The 22,449-nt window shown below is 48.9% G+C and overlaps 1 protein-coding gene across 7 annotated transcripts in view; it reads left to right on the top strand.

Moving 5' to 3' along the window:
* Nucleotides 1-22,449, top strand: part of SLC41A3 (solute carrier family 41 member 3) — a 77,174-nt gene that overhangs the window by 33,853 nt on the left and 20,872 nt on the right. For 5 of the 7 annotated variants that reach the window (XM_044754232.2, XM_044754231.2, XM_070492443.1 and 2 more), the window contains one exon: nt 12,872-12,979. The exons of the other annotated variants lie outside the window; for them this stretch is intronic. In XM_044754232.2, the coding sequence (XP_044610167.1) occupies nt 12,872-12,979 (108 nt within the window). The remainder of the gene's footprint in view (nt 1-12,871; nt 12,980-22,449) is intronic. 7 annotated transcript variants of the gene reach the window in all.

Raw genomic sequence — 22,449 nt, 5'->3', positions numbered from 1 at the left:
ATCCCTCTTTTTTGTAACCTAATCGCAGAAGAGACATGCACTTGGCAAGAAGCAAGTCACGGAGTTCAGCCTGCACTTGAGAGGAAGTGGATTACACAGAAGTGTCAGTGCAGGCAGCAGGGAGCACTGGGGCCACTGTCGAGGGCTGCCGCCATGTCCGTTGTGGTGTCATGTGCATCTCCTATCGTGAATGAGCGAAGTTGACTATCCTGGGTATTTCTGTGTGCTCTTCGTCCACGTTTCTATGGAGCGTCACCCTTTTTCTTATTGATCCCTGAGGGCTCCTCATGTATTGGAGAAGTTTCCTTTAACTGTGATGTGGGTTGTAAACATTTTTCACATCTTGCTGTTTATCTTTTGACTTTGCTTTTGGTGTTTTTTTGCTGTGCATCTATTTTTTTATGTAGTCAGATTATTCTTTCTTTTAAGGCTCTGAGCCTGTGTTCTCCTTAGAAGCAGAAGCTGCCTCCTCCTTGGCTTTCTGGCCACACCCATGTGCACACAGGGCAGTATGTACTGTGGGCTTCGAGAATGTGTTCACATGAAGAAGAAGGAACTCCACTCTGCTATGAGTCTCATTGCTTTGTGTTGTGTATAGTAAAAGTTCGTGCTCGTGCTGGTCCGCAGAGTACTGAGGAACCCCGGGCCCAATGCAGGTGCAGTGGGGTAAAGAGGAGGGAGGGTCTACAGGGGTCATGCCTGAGCAAGGACATGGAGCAGCCTAGAAAGGCGGAGAGACTGGTGGGCTGTCTGGAGGGAAGAGGGGAGGTGGGGTGGGGAGAGTTAAGTGAGGGGACTGGTCAGGGTGGCAGAGGGATGAGGCCAGCCTGTTGTGATGACCTCCTCTTCACCCCGTTGGCGAGGGAGGGATTCCCGCCTGGGGTTACGGGGATGGCTGGACACGTGGCAGCCAACCCTGGACAGCTGAGATCACAGCAAGTGGTTGACCTCATGTTCTCATGGCCTGGAGAGGACAGAAGACGTCTTGCAGGCCCTCGGGAGGGAGCGCGTGGGAGCAGAGTGAACCCAGAGGGGCTGCAGGAGGCACTGTGTCGTATCAGAAGGGTGGAGGAACCCCTGGCTTCCGCAGGAGGGTGTGACTGGCTTGTTCACAGGCTGGCAGGGAACTGGAGCCTGCTCCTCAGGGGTCAGCAGGGCTGCTGGCTCCAGAGCAGGCTCATCTGCAGGCAGAGTGGGAGGGGAACTAGTGGTTCGGGTCTTCAGGGCCCTCCTGCTGTCACCCCACGTCACAGCTGCACGTAATGCTGCTGGTTGTACAGCACAATGACCCCTCGATGTCTCGACACCAACTTAAACCCTGGTGGTGACTGGAACTTGTAAGGAATAGGTGAGGCGCCTCCTTAGCAAGTGAAGCAGGCTCTCGACCAGGAGGGAGAGGGTCCCATGTTGAACTTACAGGGGTTCCCCTTTGTGGCCAATAAATGCAGTTGAGTGACCTGTGGTGGGGGGGGGGGGGTGGGTGGTGGTGGTGGTGCAGGGACTGCAAATCCTCAGGAAGCATGAATCCAGATTAATTAATGCCAGATTGCTCAATTCTCCCAGCGGGGGTCAGTCTGCTGCCTTGTAACTTAAATAGCGGTTGTTGAGGAGACCATTATGCCTCTCAGTTGAGCTCATCTGTAGCGGGGTGGAGGTTTGTGGAGTACCTTCCCCTAGAGCCAGCCTCATGTATCCTTAGAAGTGAAATCAGAGCTTGGGCCACTATCAGTAATGTCAGAACTCCGAAGAGGACAAGGTGTGTCCTGGTGAGGCCTTGTATTGTGGCCTTGGTGTCTGTGGAGACTTGTTTGACCTTAGTTTATGTCTTGGGTGTCTGTGATGCAAGAGGTCTCAGAGTTCCTTACCCTAAAAGGGGAAGCTTTTAGGCAGGAGCCCAGGAGTTTGTAGAAGGTGCAGATGGAGCCATTTGCTGGCTGGGGCATCTGGTGCTAAGGTGGCTGCCTAAAATTTGGCCACTTGTGCTGACTGTTGGGGGCGTTGCATCCTTTATCAGGGACAGCAACATTCTGCTGAGCTCCCTCATGTGATGTGATCGTAATAACACCTATAAAGTAATCAAACTCCTTTGCTGTTCACTCAGTTGATCTCAGGGGGGCTCCCTACCTAACCAAGGGGTCTGGTGGAGGGATGACCTTCTCTGGCACTGTGGTGTCTGGCAAGGGACTAATGACAGGGGAGGTTACCCGCTCCTGCAGGTGGGATCTGCCAGAGGGCTCGGGTTAGGCTTCATCCTGTCTTGAGGAGGCCTCGGTAGCTGTGCCTCCCATGGCTCCCTGGGCGGCTGGGTACGGAAGGTTACAGGCCGGGGTCTGTGGGAGCCTCTTTCTAGGAGAGCACAGGATGTAGGCAGCAGTTGCTGCCCTGTTGGGGTACAGTGCAGATGAGGAGGGCAGTTTCTTGTGTCAGAAGCCCTTGGACAACTTGTAGTCGTTATACATGGTCCAGAGCCTCGTGAGGCATGAGAGGAGGTTGTTAAAGCTTCTTCCGTGAAGGTGCCTCGGTGGCCACTGCTGGGAGTGCCTGTTGACCTTGATTTGGACAGATTCTAGAGCCTTTTGTTGGAGGGGCCTATTCAAGGCGGGCCGCTTTGAAAGTGACAGCACCAGCGGGCAGAAGTAAAATTTGTAGATGAGGACTGTGTTGCCTCCAGAATCCAAACAGGACTAAAAGATGTTGGGCTTGTATCAACATTGTGGGTGCTCAAAGGCCCATACCTGTTTCTCGACAGTGACGAAGATGGAATTGCCTTCAGTTTACCAAATAATTTTTAGGAATTTGACCAAGGTTGCAGACCTTGCCCCACATGCGGGGTAATGGCCCATTTTCTTTTTGTGAGCTCCTTTGCGAGTATGTGGATGTCCTTAATGCGTGTGTCAAATGAGTCTCCTTGGAGGAGGAAGTCATCCGTATCATGTCAGACCTGTGCTCCTGGAGAAAGGTGTGTGCAGTTAGGATCTTGCCTGCAAAGACTGTGTGATGGCAGAGCTAGTGAGGTACCCCATGAGTAGCCTGGAAAAGGTATGGTGTTCCTTTGGAGTTGAAGGTCAACTGCAGCTGAGTGGCTGTTGAAATAGGCACTGAACAGAACGTATTAGCCTCACGTATAGTAGCAAGAGATTCACTGGTTAGTGATCGGATGGAGCCAGTAACCTCAGTAACGTTAGATATTGGGTATGGGGGCTTCAGTGGATGCAACCACAGCGTTCATGTTGTAGTCATCCAGGATGAGGCCCCTCATATTCTTTCAAGGTTTAAGAATAGGCCAAAGTGGACTTTTAAAAGGAGCAGCAGTGGTGTGATTACCCCTCATCGAGTAGGTCTTGTGTGATAGAGTGCAATCCCTGAAGGCCCTGCGTTAGCTTATATGGGGCTGTTTAAACTATTTTAACGTGGGGGGAGTCCCATTTTGTCAAGCCAGTTTGTAAGTTAGATTAGGTGGCACGAGTGCCAGAGAGCACCGGCCAGATACAGACCACACCCACAGGCACCTCACACTGGGGTATGGTCAGTTAGCAATAGTTCTCTCCTTGGGGGCCAGGGCGACACTTCAGGCTGGGAGGCGATGGCACTGCCCAAGGGAGACAACAGAACATGGAGCAGGCTAACATATAAGCCGGCCAGCAGTTAGTGGCCGACCCCTGGTGGCCTTCGCTGGGTGAGGAGCTAGTCAGTCAGCAAAGAGCAGTTAGTGAAAGCTGCCCAGGCATCCTTGGTCAGGTTGGGTCAGCCTGTTCACGACGCCTCTCCTTCACCCCACTGGTGAGTCCCACCCTAGAGTTATGGGGGTGGCTGAGCATATGACCCCAGCAGTGGACAGGTGAGTTTACAGAGTTTTAGTCACATGTACTCATAGCCCAGGAGAGAAAGACATTGCCTACCACACAGAGGCACATGGGGTTGTGCTCGGGAACAGAGTGGCTGCCAGGGGCTGTGGGAGGCAGCCTTTGTAGCAAGAATATGGTGAGGTGCCTGCTGGTTCCCATGAGAGGGTGTGATTGGCTTGTATAATAATTCCACGGGCTGGCAGGAATTAAAACCCACTACTCAGGGATGAGTGGGACCTGTACCCGGTTCCCTTGGGTGCAGGATTGTAGGTTATGGGACTTGTCTGCTAGAGCAGGGAGGGTGGGGAGCCATTCGAGGCCTCCTGGTCTCACCAGATGTTGAGGCAGCAAAGCACAGTAATTTTAGGCCTTATCCTACTCAACCTGTGGAAGGCTGACTGGGTTTGTTTTTCTTTTTGTTTCTGTGATTCTGTTTATTGGTTTCATCATTCATTCATTCGTTCACTCATTCATGCAACATATGTGCATGTGTGTGCCTGGGGCTGGACATGGGTGGGCGTGAGAGCCAGGCCCTTCTCCCACGGCCATCAAAGTGGAGTGGGGAGAGACACAAGGTGCATTAGATAGCGGTAAGGGCCATGAAGAAAATAAAGCCGGGAGGGGCCCATCCCGTGGCCTAGTGGTTAAGTTTGGCACGCTCTGCTTCAGCGGGCCCGGGTTTGGACCTACACCACTCGTTGGCAACCATGCTGTGGTGGTGATCCACATCCAAAAAAAATAGAGAAAGATTGGCAACAGATGTTAGCTTGGGCCAGTCTTCCTCAGGAAAAAAAAGAAAGAAAATAAAGCCCCTCCATGGCTGCTTGGGCTTCCCCAGAGCATGGTGGCTGGGTTTCAAGCCTGAGCATCTTAAGAGATGGGAAGTAGACAGTTGTCAGTTTCTCGAGATCTAGCCCAGAACTGGACCAGCACAGTGTCTTCCCCTGAGTTCTACTGAGTTCTGGTTCAGCAGTCACAGATTGAAGGGCAGAGACAGAAACTCCAGCTCTCAGTGGGAGGGAGGCCAGAGAAGTTTGCAGCTCATTGTACCTGGCTCACAGGACTTTAAAATATCTGGTGACTGAATGAGTGAGTGAGTAGTGTGAGGAAAGATGCCGGGCGGAATATCTGGGGCTTGAGGGAAATGGCTGTTGGAGGAGTTCGGCTGGAGTTGGTGACAAGGGGTAGGCTTGCGGAGGGCAATAGCATCTAGCCTGGAAAGAACTGGGAATTCCAGGCTACAGGGATGGGCTGGAGCATGAGATAGACTATCCTACAAAGAGGAACTAGCAGAGGTGACCCAAAGGGCCATGCTTTAGGCCAGGAGCAGGAGGGAGGCCCAGGCCAGGGATTGGTCTGGGTGGGGAACCCTGGGGTCAGTAGGTGAGTGTGCATCCAGCCCTTGGCTTTGGGCTTCTGCTGGCTGTGGCCTTGACCCCGCTCCAGCATGCCCTCAGGCCTGGACATCCTTTCCCTAACACACCCAACAATAGAATCTCTGGGAGTCAAAGTTGGTGTCCCAGCCTCTTCTCCTCTGGATTGGGGTGGTGGGCAGGGCGTCAGGGCTGGTCTGACCTTTGAAGTGGACAAGCGTGGGGTCCCTCCCTTTGGAAGTGTGTTACCCAGTCCTCTGGGCCCTTGGGAGAGAAGAGGCCTGCATGTCCTCTGTGGACACAGCTTCTTTGTGTGGCTGTGAGCCCTTGGGACACCAAAGTTGGCTTGACAACAGGTGTGGCTTTTTTTTTTTTTCTTGGGAGAACTGCAGCCCCCTTGACCTTGAGGAATGAAACTCCTGAGGTGGCTGTGGACCCGGCCGAGGAGTGGGTCCTTTATGGCTGGGATTTCTCCAGGCCCTCTCTGCCAAGAGTAGAAGCGGCCACGGCACGTGTGCAGAGGCGGGCAGCCCTCACGTGGCTCCGTCCCTCTGAGTCCACCCCAAGCCAGTGTGAGCTGGACGGCTGGACACTGTCAAGGTCATGCCGAAAGACAGTGAGCCTCCTTGTGGCAGGTCAGCCGAGGGAGGTCCCGGCTGATGCAGCAGCCACTCTCTGAGGAGAGCCTGCTCTGCAGGGAGTGGGCGGGGAGCAGGAGCTGGCCAAGGCCCCCGGGAGGCTCCGAGCCACGCTGCCTTGTTCCTCACTTGTTTGCTCTGGCCCTCGGCTGAGGGGCAGGTGGGGACCCTCCACAGGCACAGGGCGCCTGGCAGCTCTCCCCGTGTGGACTTCTCGGGAGACATATCCTGTTTGGGCGAGGACGGAGGGCTCCCCAGGCTTGGACGTCTCACTCCTGGGAGCCTGGCTGGTGGCCTCACCATGGTGGTCACCCAGCTGAATTTGGAGTTTCGCTTTCAAGGCAAGAAGCTGCGAGGCTTCAGCTGTGAGCTCACCCGATCCCCCCATGGGGTCTTACCAGAGACCATCTTCACTAGCACGTGCCAGATTGTGATACCCATCCTGCTCTCCGGCTTGGGCATGATGACTGCCGGCCTGGTGATGAACACCATCCAAGTGCGTACTGGGCATCTGAGGTGCAGCATGGGACACTAGGGTGGGGGGTGGACCAGGGCCCCCAGGCATCACAGGACAGGTCAGGGGATGTAAGAGGCCTCTGAGTGGGGCTGCAGGCTGGGCCCAGCTTCAGTGCCTGGGAGTCCCGGGCCGAGTGGTGCCAGCAGAAGGGTCCTCCAAGGACCTCAGCATCTGAGATTCACAGGAGCTTCTGATGACCCTTTCGCAAGGGCAGCCCATATGAGCCATGTTAGCACAAACAGTTTTCCTTCCAGGAAATGCAGACTCACTAGGCAGGGCCTGGAAGAGTTCAAATCCTGGCTCTGCCATTTGCTCGCTAGCTAAGGGAACTCATTAGTCTCCCCCTGCCTCAGTTTCCCCATCTGCAGATGGGGCTAATGAACATACCCACCTCTCAGGGTTGTCAGGATGGATGACCTCGTGCACCTTGTGTTGTGGCCCCATGGGTATTGGGTACCACTCCCTCCAGCCCCCAGAACCTCTGTGGGGCTCCTCCATGGGAGGACAAGGTCCAGAGCCCAGGCCGGGGTCCAGGCGGACATGGGGATGTGGGGGTCTCTATCGGGTAAGGCGTTGATGGACACCCTCACGTGGGCACACTGCGCTCATGTCTCCCATCTGTCAGTGCCCTGGGGCTGGCTCAGGTCATGTTGGAATCACTGAGGGTTTGCTCTTTCTACTTAACATTTCTTGTGAAGTTAGTGTACGATTTTGGAAAAACTAGAAAATATTCATAAGTGAAGGAGAGAAGGCATCCATAATCTCTATCAACATTGTGGTGTGTATCTATCAGAAGCATATAAACATATAAATATGCGGACTCATACTATGTAATATGATTTTTAGTCTGTAAAATTAAAGTTAAATTTAGTTTTTCAACCCATGGAGCCATCCCAGATAGCATTCCCCCTTTCTCGGTACGTATAGCGTCTCCTCCCTCACAGCTGCCTCACAGCATGTCCCCGTGCGCCTGTCTCTGAGTTGGAGAGGGGTGATCCACACCCGCCCTAGGCCCCTGGTCTCTGAGTGAGGCTCATGATCCCTCTCAGGTGGGCACTGCTTACACACCTCGGTCCACGGGATGCTCCCTCCTGGGGCTGGCACAGCACCTGCATGCTGGCCAGCTCGTCATTAGAAAATGCCTGTTCACTGGGGGCTTGTGACCCAGACACTCGTCTCCTGCCACAGCTTCCCCCTGCAGCTGCTGCAAGAGCCGTGCCTGCCTCCCTGGGGCCCTCCTCAGAAACTGGGGAGACAGCCTCTGCTGAGTCTCCCCTGCTGACCTTCCATGGCTGCCTCATGCGGAGCACGACTTTGAGCCCTCCACTGCATTGAGTGTCCCTCGCTTGCTGCAGCCTGGGAGGGTATTTCTCAGTCAATCGGCAGAGTCCAAAAGATTTCGTGGGGGCATTGGGGTAGAGGAATGGGGGGGGTGTGGCTTGTGCCTGACTTTCTGCAGAGGTGGCACGGGATGCCAGTCCATGAGAATGTGCAGCTGGAGGGCAAAGCACCTCTCCTGACCTCTGCGTTAAGGTGCCATCTGGGAGGCCAGCATGAAGAGGTGTGTCTTGGGAGGCAGGCACAGGGTATACATGGGGAAGGCTGTCTGCAAATGCAGGCCTTTAGGAGGCCCAGCAGCTGGGAGAAATAAAAACAGCTCTGAAAGTTGCGCCTGTTCTTTCTCCCCCCTTGACAGATGTGGCGCTGCAACTGAGGGCGCGAAGGGGTTCCAGGGCTCTGGCATGTGCCTGGCTCCTGGCGTGTGCCACCAGCTCCCTGCTCACTGCTGCTCAGCAGTGCAGGAAGCAGCATTGCCAACACTATCCAAAGGGAAGCCCTACAAAACGGGAGGGGCTCCTGTCTCCCACCGTACCCAGGCCGGTGCCTGCTTGGGGCAGCAGGCTGCCATACACGGGAGCCTCGGGGCTTATGAGCCTATGGCAAGGATGACCGCCTGGCTCGGCAGGCATGCCTTGTAGCTTGTCCCCGGTGTGGTCCTGTGACCAAGATCACTGTTTGCGTGCTGGCTTCACCCACTCTCTGTTGGGGCCAGGAGTCTGTTTTCCTGGGGTCTGGGTTCAGTCTATGGTTTGGCCTAAGGATTGAGGCCCAGTAAGTGACCAGAGTATCAGTTCAATTTTTGCAAAAAATTATTTTTCAGTTACACAAGTAAGGTAGAATTATTTCTCTTCCTTACAAAACAAATACTGCAGCTGAGGTTAAGTCCTCTCTGACCACAGCCCTCAGTCTCAGTTTACCCCTGTATCATCAGGTCACGCGTGTCCTTCCAGACCTCTTTTGGAGTTTAGGTAGACACATGTGCACCCAGAGACAATGAGAGTGGGTTTAATTGTTATAGTGTATGTGGTCGCTCTTCACTGAATCTGAGATGATCAGACAGGGTGCCTGCCTTTGAGCAGCTGATAGCTAAGCACAGAGTAGGCTAGATGAATTCATTCATTCATCCGATTCCTCGTGCTTTCATTCAGCGTGTTTCATTGGACTCTGTGCCAGCAGCCCTTGGGTCCTGGGCTGCTGTGGTGAGCAGGAGCAGACCTGCCCGCCTTCCCAGCATCTGCCGTGTAGCGGGCAGGTCAGGTGCTCATCCCTTCGGTCATCCCACAAACAAGTGGAAGGGTGTGGAGGCCGTAAACAAACATTTGCCTCTGGAGGGAGAGGGAACATTCATTCTTCCTGGAGGGGTCGGAGAATCTGCAGAGTTAGGATAGTTGGAGTTGGACCTTACAGGATAATATAGGAGTTTCCAGGAGGATGTGAGAAAAGGCACCCATTCCCGGCACAGGGACCGGTGTGTGCTGAGAGATGGACGAAGAGTAAGGAACAGTGACTGGCTGTGTCATGGGCACGGGGTGCTGGGCAGGCGCTGGGGGCCCTGTTGGCTCTGCTCAGGAGCTTGAGTTTCATGCTGAGTGCAAAGGAGTTGTTGATTTTGTCATCATTCTTTGTCCTAAAGTAAATGTCCTGTCCGGTGTTTGTTTTACTGAAGTATAGCACAGACGTGTAGAAGATTGTACAACTCACGTGTATACAGTTTGATGAGCCACCTCAGGGTACACGCACCTGTTTGGTGACGACCCAGGGCGAGAGTGTCCTCAGCCGCAGCGGGCTCCTCTGGGCCCCGCCCAGCCGAAACCGCTCTTCTGACTTCTGGCACTACGAATTTGTTCTGGCTGTTCTCGAGGTGTAATACTACTAGGAGCATTCTTGTGTATGTTTTGGGGCACATATCTATTGGGTATATGCCCAGGAGTGGAATTGGCAATGGACGGTTATCAAGGGCTGAGTGACACGGTCATATCTGTGTAACCAGACTCAACCTTGGCAGCAGGGTCAGAGATGACCCAGAGGGTGTGGCTCAAGGCTGCGGGGGAGAGCTGGGAGGCTGTGGCTGTGATTCAGAGCCCACCAGGTGCAAGAACCATTACTTCTGCCTGATTTCATCCTCCCCGATGCCTGGCATAGGTGTCTTTAAATCGTTGCTGGAGAGGGCAGCAGCGGAATTTAAGACTGTTACAATCAGTTGGGTGTCAGCGTGTCGGGGAACATGAGGAATTAATTAAGTCTTGGCTGGCAGAGCGGGAAGGATGCCTGGAACTGCAGTGGGTGGGTCAAGGCAGGGGGGCCTGTCAAAGAGGGTCGAGTTTGGCATCCTGAGTTTGAGGGGCTTGTGGGGTATCCATGGTTCAACAGTAGTCGGACAGACAGATCTGAGCCAAAGACGTGGAGCATCTCCAGCACAGAGCCCAGTGTATCAGTCCGGGTGCTCTGGCTGTGGGATCAGAAAACCTCAGTCAAGGTGACTGAAATACATTTATGATCCCTATAAAGAAGTCTGGAAGTCAGACAGCTCCGGCATTAGATAGTTCATCAGGTAGTGGTGTCACCCGGGATCCAGGGTCCTACCATTTTCTGCTTTACCTTTCCATGTTTGTTGACTTGTCCCAGAATAGACCCGTCATGGTTGTCTACCTCATGTGTCTAGGTATGACTTCTCGAGTCTCTGGCCATGATCACAGGACAGTCCCACGCCCAAGCACCCACTCTCAAGGAGGATGGGACCACCTTGTGAAGTTTCACCTTCCAGCCTTCATCCCCTTCAGGCCGCTTGCTGATAGCGGGCAGGGATGGTGGGGGCGGGGGGCTGTGGGGACAGTAATGCAGGGCATGCAGCGGAAGGTAGCTCAGGCCTTGGAAGGGAGAGAATATGGAAAGACAGGAGAACAGAAGATGAAGCACGAAGGAAAGTCAGTCAAGATTAAAAGGCCGGGAGGTCTACAGCCTTTGGTCTCCTGACCTCTGGGCTTTACTGTAGGCAGAAAGCTGACTTTGAAAGGACAGGGATCAATCCCGGTGTGGGAAAGGGGAGGTCAGGAGCCGTGGGTGCCATCGGGCAGGAAGTGGTTTGATGGCAGCCTGGTCTTCCCCTCGACTTGGTTCAGTCTTCCCTTTAACAGAGCTTCTCAACTGTGGAGTTGGAATACAAGGCCTCTTGAAAAGGATTGACCCTGTGTGTTCCTGAGAAAGCATAAGAGTTCTGCTTCAATCAGTCCCACAGGCTATTGTGTGACCTGAGGACTGTCCAGAGTTGAAAAGCCTGTGCCCATTTTGAAGAATCAAGGATTAATATTAGACCTTGGTAAAATTTCTAACTTTGTAGCCTTCCTATCTGAAGAAAGGAGTAAAATGCTTTAAATTAAATTAAAAAAAAAAAAAAAAAGAAAGGTCAGGAGAAGGAAGAGGAGCCCTCAGAGGATGCCAAGATGGAATAATTAGAGAGGTCAGCATGGGACCGGGGGAATGTGGTCCTGGGGGCCAGCCTGGAGAGGGCTCAGGGGTGTGCCTGTCCCACAGCAGGAGCTCCATCCCTGCGGGAGGGCAGGTGCCCTGGCACAGAGACAGCAGCAGAGCGGAGAGAAGAGCCAGGGGCTCACCCATCTGGAGGTCACTGCCTCCTTTAGAGAGAGGGCCATTGCTGGGGGCGCTGGGGTCCAGTGGCTAGCGCAGCATGGAGTTATGACAGGTGAGGACGGGAACCCATTCAAAGTTGAGTGGCACTGAGGAAGAGGAGGTGGCTTCTGTGGCCGAGGAGGCTGAGAGGAAGGGTTTGGTTTCAGCCCTGGGTTGGTGCGTGCTTGGTCTTGCTTGTGGGCCGGGAAAGAGAGTGCACGGGAGCAGGCCAGCTTGCCCAGGAGGTGGGAGGGGGCTTCAGGTAGGGAACGCCCATCTGGCCCTGGTAGGGGGGAGGGCTTCAACTGTGAACTCAAGGGGAGACCGCCCTCTGCTGGACGGGGTGTGGCCAGCTGAAAGGATAGCTGCACAGATGCTTCCGGAAGACAGGGAGTCACTGATAATGGAAGCACTTATGTGCCTGGTGAAGTGGTTTTCTTCTGAACTTCTAGGAGAGGGTAGATTCATAACTCCCTCAGAGCTGAGAATTGACTCTGAATTTCACAGTTTCGTAGGTAAGTTAACGGGAGAAACGAAGGAGAAAGGGGACACAGACAATGGGTCATCTTCCTGGATCGGAGGACAGGAAGGAGTTCTAAAGGCCCTGGCCGTCCCTTTCCCTCCAGGCCTGGTAGGATGGTTGTGGAGCTGCTTTGTAGATGGCTCTCCAGGGCCTGAGAGGGAAGCTGATTCCATACCTTCGCAGAGCTCTTGTCTCACGGGCTGGGGAACTCCAGCCTCCTGTGTCCTAGCCGACAAGCAGTGTTTTTAGCTCAAGCATTCCCAAACCAGGAAGAGCTTCTAGTGTGGGGGTCGCAGACAGCCACAGAGGCCAGGGAGGTCAAAGAAGTCAGTAGGATCAGATAGGGTGTTAGAAATTGGTGGGAGCGATCTAATTGCATAGTAAATAGGTAGGAATAGTTTTTACTTCCACAAAGAATTTTTTTGAAACATGCATCCCTTTCATTCTTTTTATTTTTCATTTTTATTTCTTTATGTTTGATAGAGACCTGGATAGAGACACATTCTCTATTTTGATGAATCCAGAACCCTGCGTGGTCCTCCAGGGCCACTTGCACTCGGCCGTGGTGCGTGAGAGCAGCGGAACAGGCCTGGGGCCCCTGGGATTCACTGTCCCTGAGAAAGCAGAGCCACTCCTCGGCCCCAGCTCTCTCAGTTCATGAGAAATCTTCCAACTTTGAAATTGGTGATTCGCTCCTATTCTCGCAAACACATTGTACACACCTGACACAGCATGTTTGCAGGCTGGATCGGGCCCCCGATTTTCCCAGCTGCTGAGAGCAAGAGGAATAAAGGGACTCGTAAGGCCACCAGTGCTGTTCACTGAATAGTATTAAGAGAATTTCATGGCTTCTTCATTATTTTGTATTTAGTTTAAAGCCATTTGAGAAACTACTTAGTCTTATTCATTTTATAGGGAGTGAGAAGTAACTTGCTGAAGCTTCTCTCAAGAGATTTCTGAGATTTGCCTACATGTGCGTTTGCGTTGGTCTTCTTCTTTCCCACCAGCACTGGCCCGTGTTCGTCGAGGTGAAAGACCTGTTGACCTTGGTGCCGCCCCTGGTGGGCCTGAAGGGGAACCTGGAAATGACATTGGCATCACGACTCTCCACAGCTGTAAGTGGACCTCTGGGCCACCCAGCCCCTGGGGACAGATGTGTCCCCACCACTTGTGTCTCCTCTCAGGTTGTAGGCGGGTGGGTTGGACTCTCCAAAAAGACTGGTGTTGTTAGGTTTTGTTCTTTCAGGATGCTCCACCTGGTCCATTTACATTTACGTCCAGCCTGTGGCAGGAGGAGATGGGTGTGTTTAGGAAACTGAGAGCGGGAGATGGGGGGCTGCCTGGAGAGAGAGATGAGGGATGGTTGTCTGACCAGCGGCCCCCACAGATGTCCACGTCCCAATCCATGGAGCCTGTGAGTGTCACCTTCTATGGAAAAGTCTGTGCAGATGTGACTCAGTTAAGACCTTGACCTGGGAGAGCCCCCTGGATCATCCGGGTGGGCCCAGTGTCCTTACGAAGGACTCTTATAAAGGAGGGGCAGAGGGGCGTTTCAGAAGAGAAGGCGGCCTGTGGGGGAAGCAGAGTCTGAGGGAGACGATGCTATGCCTCTGGCTTTGAAGATGGAGGAAGAGCCGTGAGCCAGAAGCGTAGCTTTACCTGCTGGAAACGGGGAAGAGCAGATGCTCCCCTGGAGCTTCCTGCTCACACCGTGATGTCTGCCCGTAAGACTCACTTCAGACTCCTGGCCTCCAGAACTGTAAGAGAATACATTTCTGTTGTTTTAAGCCACTAAATTTGCAATAATTTGTTACAGTAGTAATAGGGAGCTAACATATGGGGCCAGATCATTTAGAGCCCTGTAAGGCATTGAAATACCTGAAGCAGCAGGTAACATGATGCAGATGTGCACGCACACGCACTCATGTGATTATATTGGTCAGCGTCTGGGAGGGGAAAAAAGTTGATGGTAATCTCTGCCCATGGTGACATTTCAGGTGTTACATTTTTATTTCATAATGCTCAACTGCGTTTTAAACAATTCTCTACAATGATCAAATCTTAGTGTTGTAAGTCTTTGAAAACACATAAAACATGGAGGGGGAAAAAAGAACAAATAGCATAATTTATTGCAGTGGTCTGTCCAAGGAGAGCAGCCCCATTATCATTACAGTAGAACCTTTAAGGCATTCAACAGCCATTTTTTATTTTTTTAGATCATTGTATTAAGGTATAAATTAGTACAATAAAACCTCGCAGGTTTTAAGTGTACAGGTCAGTAACTTTTGACAAATATGTATACCCGTGTAACTACCACCTCAGTGGAGATACAGAACATCCCATCTCCCTGGAAAGTTCTCATTTGCTTGTGCGCTCAGTGCAGTGTCTCCCACCACTCCATCCTGGCACCTCTGACCCAGTTCCAATCTCTGTAGGTAAGTTTTGCCTTCAAACACCCATTCATGATTTTAAAAAATACTCTTAGTGTGACTTGAAATAGAAGAATATTTTATTTATATTGTTCTGGCTGTTTTGGCTCATGTAATAAGCCAAGGGACGGAAATAAGAGCCTTAAGCTAGCTTTGGGTTTAGTTTGTTCTTGTCTTTCAGGTTTCTCAATTTGTAATTTTTGGTGGTTGATTTAAGATTCTTTTTTAATGTTTATGGCTATAAATTTCACTCTTACTGCTGCTTTCACTGTATCTCTTCAGTTTTTGGTATGCTGTGTTTCCCCTTTAATTTATCTGAAGATATTTTCTAATTTCCCTTGTGATTTCTTTTTTGATCCATTGGTTGTTTAAGAGTGCTTTATTTAATTTCCACATATTTGTGGATTTTCCAGTTGTCCTGCTATTTATTTGTAGTTTCATTTCATTGTGATTGGAAAAGATACTTTGTATGATTTCAATCTTGTAAAACTTATTAAGACTTGTTTTGTGTGTCCTAGAGAGTTCCACGGTCACTTAAGAGAAGTGTGTATTCTCTGTTCTTGGGTGGAGTGCTCTCTATATGTCTGTTGGGTCCAATTAATCTATATTGTTATTCATATCCTCTGTTTCCTTACTGATCTTCTGTCTAGCTGTTCCATCAATTATTGACAGTAGGATATTGAAGTCTCCAACTATTACAGTGGAGCTGTCTGTTTCTCCCTTCAATTCTGTGAGTGTTTGCCTCATATATTTAGGACCTCTGATGTTTGGTGTGTATATGTTATAATTATTATATCTTCTTGGTGATTTGACGCTTTTATCATTATATAATGTCCTTCCTTGTCTCTTGTAATAGTTTTAAATGTAAAGTCTATTTTGTCTGATATTAATATAGCCACCCCTGCTCTCTTTGGCTTCGCTTTGCGTGGAGCATCTTTTTCCATCCTTTCATTTTCAACCTATGTGTGTCCTTAAATCTAAAGTGAGTCTCGTAGAAAGCATGTGGTCAGATTCTATGTTTTTGGTTTTTTTAATCCATTCTGCCAATCTGTGTCTTTTGATTGGGGAGTTTAACTTTTTACATTTAAGTAATTGCTGATAGGCACGGACTTACTATTGCCATTTTGTTATTTGTTCTCTGTATGTCATATAGCTTTTTTGACCCTTATTTCTTCTTAATGGCTTCCTTTGTGATTAGTTGATTTTTTGTAGCAATGTGTTTTGGTTATCTCTCGTTTCTTTTTTTTTTTTTTTGAGGAAGATTAGCCCTGAGCTAACTACTGCCAATCCTCCTCTTTTTGCTGAGGAAGACTGGCCCTGAGCTAACATCCATGCCCATCTTCCTCTGCTTTATACGTGGGACGCCTGCCACAGCATGGCTTTTGCCAAGCGGTACCATGTCCGCACCCGGGATCCGAACCGGCAAACCCCGGGCCGCCAAGAAGTGGAACGTGCTCACTTAACCGGTGTGCCACTGCGCAGGCCCCTCTCATTTCTTTTTGTTTGTATTCTGTAGATGCTTTCTTTGTGGTTACCATGGGGATTACATATAGCATACTAAAGTTATGTATTTTAAACTGATACCAGCTTAACTTCAGTTGCATACGAAAAATAGTCCTTTACAGCTCTGCCTTCCTGGTTTTTATGTTACTGATGTCACAAAATACATCTTTTTATTTGAATACCCATTAACATAGATTTACAAGTTTTTATGCTTTTGTCTTTTAAATTCTATAAAAGAATAAAAAGTGGAGTTACAAACCAAAATTAAAATAGTGTGAGTGTTTGTATTTGTCCAAATATTTATCTTTACCGGATAACTTTATATATTTCATATGGCTGTGAGTTCTTGTCTAGCATCCTTTCATTTCAACTTCAAGGTCTCCTTTTAGGGTGGGTCTACGGGTATTGAGCTCCTTTAACTTTTGTTTATCTTGGAATGTCTTAATTTCTCCCTTTTTTGCAGGATGGTTCTATTGGATATATAATTCTTGATTAACTTTCTTTTTTCTTCCAGCGCTTTAAATGTATTACCAGTACCTTCTGGCCTGCAAAGTTTCTGCTAAGAAATCTGATAATCTTATTTGTAATTAATCTTTTCTCTTGTGGTTTTCAAGATTCTCTCTTTGTCTTTGACTTTCAACCATTTGATTATAGTGTATATACAGTAATATATACAGTAATCTCCCCTTATCCATGGGGTATATGCTCAAAGACCCCCCAGTAGAAGCCTGAAACCGCGAATAGTACCAAACCCTATACCAAAGCTGATACCATGACAGTTGATCTGATAACCAAGATGGCTGCTAAGTGACTAACAGGTGGGCAGCCTAGGCAGTGTGGATCCACTGGACAAGGGATGATTCACGTCCCAGGCAGGACAAAATGGGACAGAGAGAGCTTTCATTCAGAACAGTGCACAAGTTAAAACTTATGAATTGTTTATTTCTAGAATTTTGCATTTAGTATTTTTGGACCACAGTTGACCATGGATAATGAAACAGCAGATGAAAGGGGACTCCTTCTGATTGGTCTGGTTGGTGGTCTCCCATAAGTCCTGTAGGCCTCGTGCACCTTTCTTCATTCTTCTTTGTTGTTCCTCAGACTTTATAATTTCAAATGACCTATCTTCAAATTCACTTAATCTTTATTCTTCCTGTTCTGTTCTGCTGTTGGACCCCTCTAGTGAATTTTCAACTCAGTGATTGTATTTGTCAGCTGCAGCATTTCTGTCTGGTTCCTTTGTAATAATTTCTCTTTGTAGATCTTCTCTTTTTATTCATATATCGTTTTCCTGATTTCCTTATTTCTCTATCTGTGTTTTCTTTAGTTCGTTGAGCATATTTAAGATAGTTGTCTTAAAATCTTTGTCAAGTAAATCTGCATCCTTTGTTTCTTTAGGGTTACTTTCTGTTGATTTATCATGTTGCTTTGAATGGGTCATGTTTCCCTGTTTTTTTGCCTGCCTTGTCTTCTTGTGTCAAAATATTGGCATTTGAAAAAAATAGCCACCTTGCCCAGTCTTTGCATCTGGCTCCATGAAGCAGAAGGCCTTCCCTAGTGGTCTGGCGTGAAGACTTAAGGTGTTTTCAGGCCTTTTCTGGGCTTGCGGCTTCCATGCGCCCGTGTATATGCTTTTTTCACCCTAACTCCCCAGTATACATGGTTGCTGTTAAATACCTTAATTACCCTAAAAAGCTCAGCCCTGCTTCTCCTCAGGGCCTTAGATGTTTTATTGTATTCCTCTTTTCGTATTCTCTTGCTCCCAGACATGCATGGGCGTGTAATTCCCTGCAGCTGGAACGCACCCAGCACCCACCACTGACTTCAGTGGTCTCCAACCTGATATCCAAACTATGCCGTCCTTTCTTTCTGATCTCTGAGTCAGGCAAAACAGAAACCAGTTCCTCAGACAGCCCCCAGACAAGCCAGAGTGTTGCAAACTAGTTCCACTCTCTTCCTTCTGTCCTGAGGTAGGAATCAAGCATAGGGTGACTTCCTGCCAGTTGCACCACTCTGCCCTAGGAAGGGAGTGGGGCAAAGGTAAGTAAACACACCATGGAATTTTCAACTGCTTTGAGTATGGCTTTTTCTTGGTCGGGTGTCACTTGGTTTCACAGATCCTTGGTTTCTAGAGCTCTCACAAAGCTATTCTGGCTAGTCTATTGTTTACTTGGTGTTTCCTTGAGGGAACGAGGGCCTGGAGCTTCCTAGTCTGCCATCTGTATCACCCTCCATCAGCTTCCTTTTAAATTTAGTTTTTGTTTTGCTTTAGTGCAGCTTCCAGTAATTGTTTTGGATAAGATTTGTTGGAAGTACACTTTTTGGACATGTGCAACACGAGAGTGCATTACTTCATTCTCACAACTGAATGCCAGCCTGGCTGTCTTGAGAATGCATGGTTCACAATTATTTTCCTTCAGTACTGAGGTATATTTTCAGTTCTTCTTGTACTGAGTGTTGCTTATGGAAGCCCCGTGACTTTTTGATTCTCATGTCTTTTAGATAATCTGTTTTATTTTTCTATCTGGACTTTTAGGGAGTTTTTTTCTTTCTTATCCATGTTCACCGTGATGTCTCTGGCATGGACCTTTTCTCATCATCTTGCATGTATATCTTAGATTTTTTCAATATAAAGACAAATGTCAGTCTTCAACTCTATGGAAATCCTTTTGCTGTCATTGTTGTTATTTGTCATATTTTGATATTCATGCATTTTTATCTCCCTCCTGCCCTCCTCCCCCGTAACTACGATTTGGTGCATAGTGTGGCTTCTGGGTCTACCTTCTGAGGCTCTTAATTTTGTTGTCATCCTTCCCATATCTCTGTCCAGTTGTGCTTCATTCTGAGACAATACTTTTGCTTGATTTTTCTTTTCACTAGTTCACTCTTCATTTCTCTCTCTTTGTCCACTATGCTATTGAGGTCATCTGATGAAATGGTTCCATTTGTTTTTTGCGTTTTATTTCAGATTCTCTCTCTTTTTAAATTCAGACATCAAGTTTGTGCTTTCTAGAATTTCAAATTGTTTTTTCATTTATGAAAGTGCCATTCTCTCACATCTCTTAATTTACTTGCTCTAGAGTCTTATTCAGTTTCCTGTTTTGACTTTGTTTCCCTAGGTTTTTGTGCTTCCCTTTGTTGAGTCTCGTTCATGATTGTGGCTTGTCTCTAGTGAACAGTGATTCTTGGTTGGTTGCGCATCATTCTGTTTTAAATTTTCTCTTACTCTGTGGATCTGTGAATGTTGTCATTAAAGCAGAGTACGTCTTGTGATTTGGGGGAGAGTGAGAATGTGTTGCCTGGAGGTATGTCCCAATAACTGGTCTTATGGTCTGGGGGTTCTGTGTCCCTCTTACAAGGGGCACTCTGGGCACTGTCCTGCCTTTTTCACCCCAACACACAATCTCACTGCTTCTGCTTCTGCTTGGAGCTAGGTGCCCAGGTGTCCCCATTGTCGGCACAAACCAGGCGAGCAAGGGAAGAGGCCAACCCTCCTTGAAGCTCCTGCTGTGCTTTCTGAACCCTTTTGGTTGTCCCAGGCTCCCTTCTGCTCCCATTGTCCCCAGGGTCACCTCTGCTTTGTGTAGTAGATTTCTCCTGCTTTAATTTTTGATTATGGGTTCTTCTATTAACCTACCTCATCTGTTTTCCATTGCTCAGGGATTTCCTCTTAATCTGTGTTACACTATAGATACCCCTTCTTGTTTTTGAACACTCTTGAACATTTAAAAAAGTGTCTCCTCAATGCTAGAATGAACCCTGTGATACTGGATTGGAGTCAAAAGAGATATCAGTCTGAACTCATGTTTATTTTTATATGTATGCAGATAGATACAAAAATGTGTGTGTGCATACATGCATATCCTAGCTTCATCCACTAAGAGGACCTAGAAGCAGTACTACCCTAGGGCCACCCAGCACACCTAGTACCCAGATATGGATTTCTCCAGTAAAAGCAACTGACATCTTTGGGAAATTGGCTTGTTCTAGGGCTGGGGCAAGGGAAAACTCAAGATGAACCTGGAGCTTCTGATAGTACCAGAAAGGAAGAAGGAAATGCTATAAAGGAGGAGGTGGGGAGGTGTCAGAAAGGAACAGGAACCACCCGAAAGAGTTCCCAATGCCCCAAGCTGGAACAATTTTAGCAAGAAAATAAATAAAATAGTATTGTCTTATGCCCTCAAGAATAAAATAACTATCCATGAGTCCATACATCCCATAAATAAATGATTAAGTCAATAGATAAATGAGGGAGAAGAGACAACTCTGAGAGAAAATTTTAAATTATTAAATGTGGAAAGAAAAAAGAAGTATAAAATCACCTTTAGAACACTAGAGTGATCATTGTTGCAGGCAGAATCTGCTGATGAATTAGATGGTGGAACTTTAAGGAGAATAGGATCTTTGCATAGCCTCAGAGCAACTCCCCAAATGTTTGTGAGTTGCTGTGGTCGTTTTCGCATATGTCCTCAGACCTTTGATATACTGCCTTATAGGAGCTGGCACTTAATTCCCATCTCCTTGAGTGTAGACTGCACCTAATGACTCACTTCTAACTACTAGAGTATGGGAAGGGAAGACTGCTTAGTTTACAGTGAGAATCCCGGCAGACAGCACCTGGCAGACAGTGATGGAAGGTAGCCTCACCCATGCCCAGCCATATGGTATTGCGCACCCTGGTACCACACAAGGAGAAGGGCACTTCGCCACTGTGGGCTTCCTCCTCAAAACCCCTAACCTCAGTGTAATCATGAGGAAACACCAGACAAACCCAAGTAGAGGGACATTCTACAAAATACCTGACCAGTGCTCTTCAAAGGTGTCAAGGTCATGAAAGACCACAGGAGGTGAGGAACTGTCAGAGTGAAGGAGACCATGGAGACATGCGCTGGGCCGTCCTGATTTATCTCCTGGAACAGGCAAAGGACATCAGTGGGAAAACTGGGGATGTCCAAATGCATTGTGCTGTTTAGTTAATAGTGTTGCGCAGTGTGTTAATGTCTTAGCTCTGATGATTATCCCATGATTATGGAAAAGGTTAACATCAGGACAAGCTGGGTGAACGGTATACAGAAACTCTCTGTATTGACTTTGGAACTCTTCAAAGGTCTAGAATTATTTCAAAATAAAAGTTAAAAGATTGTCTTTCCCTACCCTTCAATTTGAGGAAGGAGAAGGATAGAAAATCATGTGTTCGGGCCTCTATCTTAATCTAGTAAAATTTTTTTTGTTATTTGAAAAAAAATATACAAAATAATAAGTTATATTTAATTGTGAATGGGCTAGATGTCCTTCTGAAGATATAACTCACTGGATAAGTTCAGATCCTGGCAGGAAAGAGGTGGCGCACACAGATGGGGTTTGACAAAGTTTAGCGAAGAGTTCATTCGCAAAGTTGTGGGCAGGCTTGTAGGAACCCACGCAGGGCAGCACGGCGCCCCAGCACTGGGAACAGCAGGAAGCCTAGGCTTAAAGGGGCAGGGAGAAGAGGGTGGTTCTTAGAACCTGGAGAGCTGAATCTAGTGCTGAGAGGGCCATCTGGCGGGACCTGCAGATCTGGGTGGACGAGCACAGCCACTGCCCCGTGATAAGGGCAAAGAGATACGCACACCCTGACGTTACTCCCCACTGGCCCTCCAGTGTCTTCCTGTGGCTCCCCCTTGGCCAGAACCAAGCAGAGGTGATAGGGCAGGGGAGCTTGTGGACGTCTGCACGGGGCAGCCTTCCAGGCGCAGTTCAGTTCCAGAGAGGTGCATGGAGAGTATCTGTCACCACCATGACCAGGATTAGTGGAAGCAGCCTGTTTGATGCAGACAATAAGGAAAGATTTAGAAAATCTAGAACTGAGACAGGATCCTGTAGGAATTCTCATGGAAATTTGTAAGATGAAAAAGAGATTTTAAAGTATTTAAGTGTACGTGATCCAAATGAACATTTAGAAAGGGCCTCCCTAAACCTCTTCTGCTGAGATGAATCTGGATTGGGCTCTGTAGATACTCCAACTTGCCATGAATTTTCTTTGAAGTCTTAGCAAAAGGCCACCATGCCTGTGCCTGCACTGGCCTTGCTCCTCCAGCTCCTACCCTGGCGTCTCTAGGCCTGCCATTCCAGGGTAAAGAAACATCCTCCCTTGATGGAGACTTGCCTCCCTGGGGTTTATCCTGTTGGCCTGGCTGCTGTGCTGCATCCTTCCCGCACTGCCCGCTTCCTTCTCTCCTTCGCCGGTCGGCCCCCGCAGTCCTGCAAAACGGACCCTCGAACAGTCTTTGTCTCCACACCAAATCACACCACCATCTTGGACGATTTCAACATCCACGTGGATAACTCATCCAAAACCCCAAGGCTCCCAGTTTTTGGATGGCTTTGTTCTCCAGTGACCTTCACCTTGATTCCATCTCTGCTGCCCATTCCGATCCCTGGCCTAGAAATACTTCCGGATGCTCTGAAATCCTAATTCCTTAACATCCCACCACCTCCCATAGCTGCTTCCCTCTCACACTCCTCCTCCCTCATCTCTGAGATCTCCAAGCTCTGCCAGCCCTCTGGCCCTCCTGCTGCGCCTCTCGTTGTCACTCCTTTTCCCGTGCAGCCTTAACTTGGCACTGTACTTTTGGGTACCAGTAGGCACCCCCATAGAGAGAAAAACGGCTGCT

This window comes from Equus asinus, chromosome 21, assembly GCF_041296235.1.
Source record: "Equus asinus isolate D_3611 breed Donkey chromosome 21, EquAss-T2T_v2, whole genome shotgun sequence".
In the NCBI taxonomy this organism is placed as follows: domain Eukaryota; kingdom Metazoa; phylum Chordata; class Mammalia; order Perissodactyla; family Equidae; genus Equus; species Equus asinus.
Note: the sequence above shows the minus strand (reverse complement) of the source record. Positions and strands in the feature narration are given on the sequence as shown.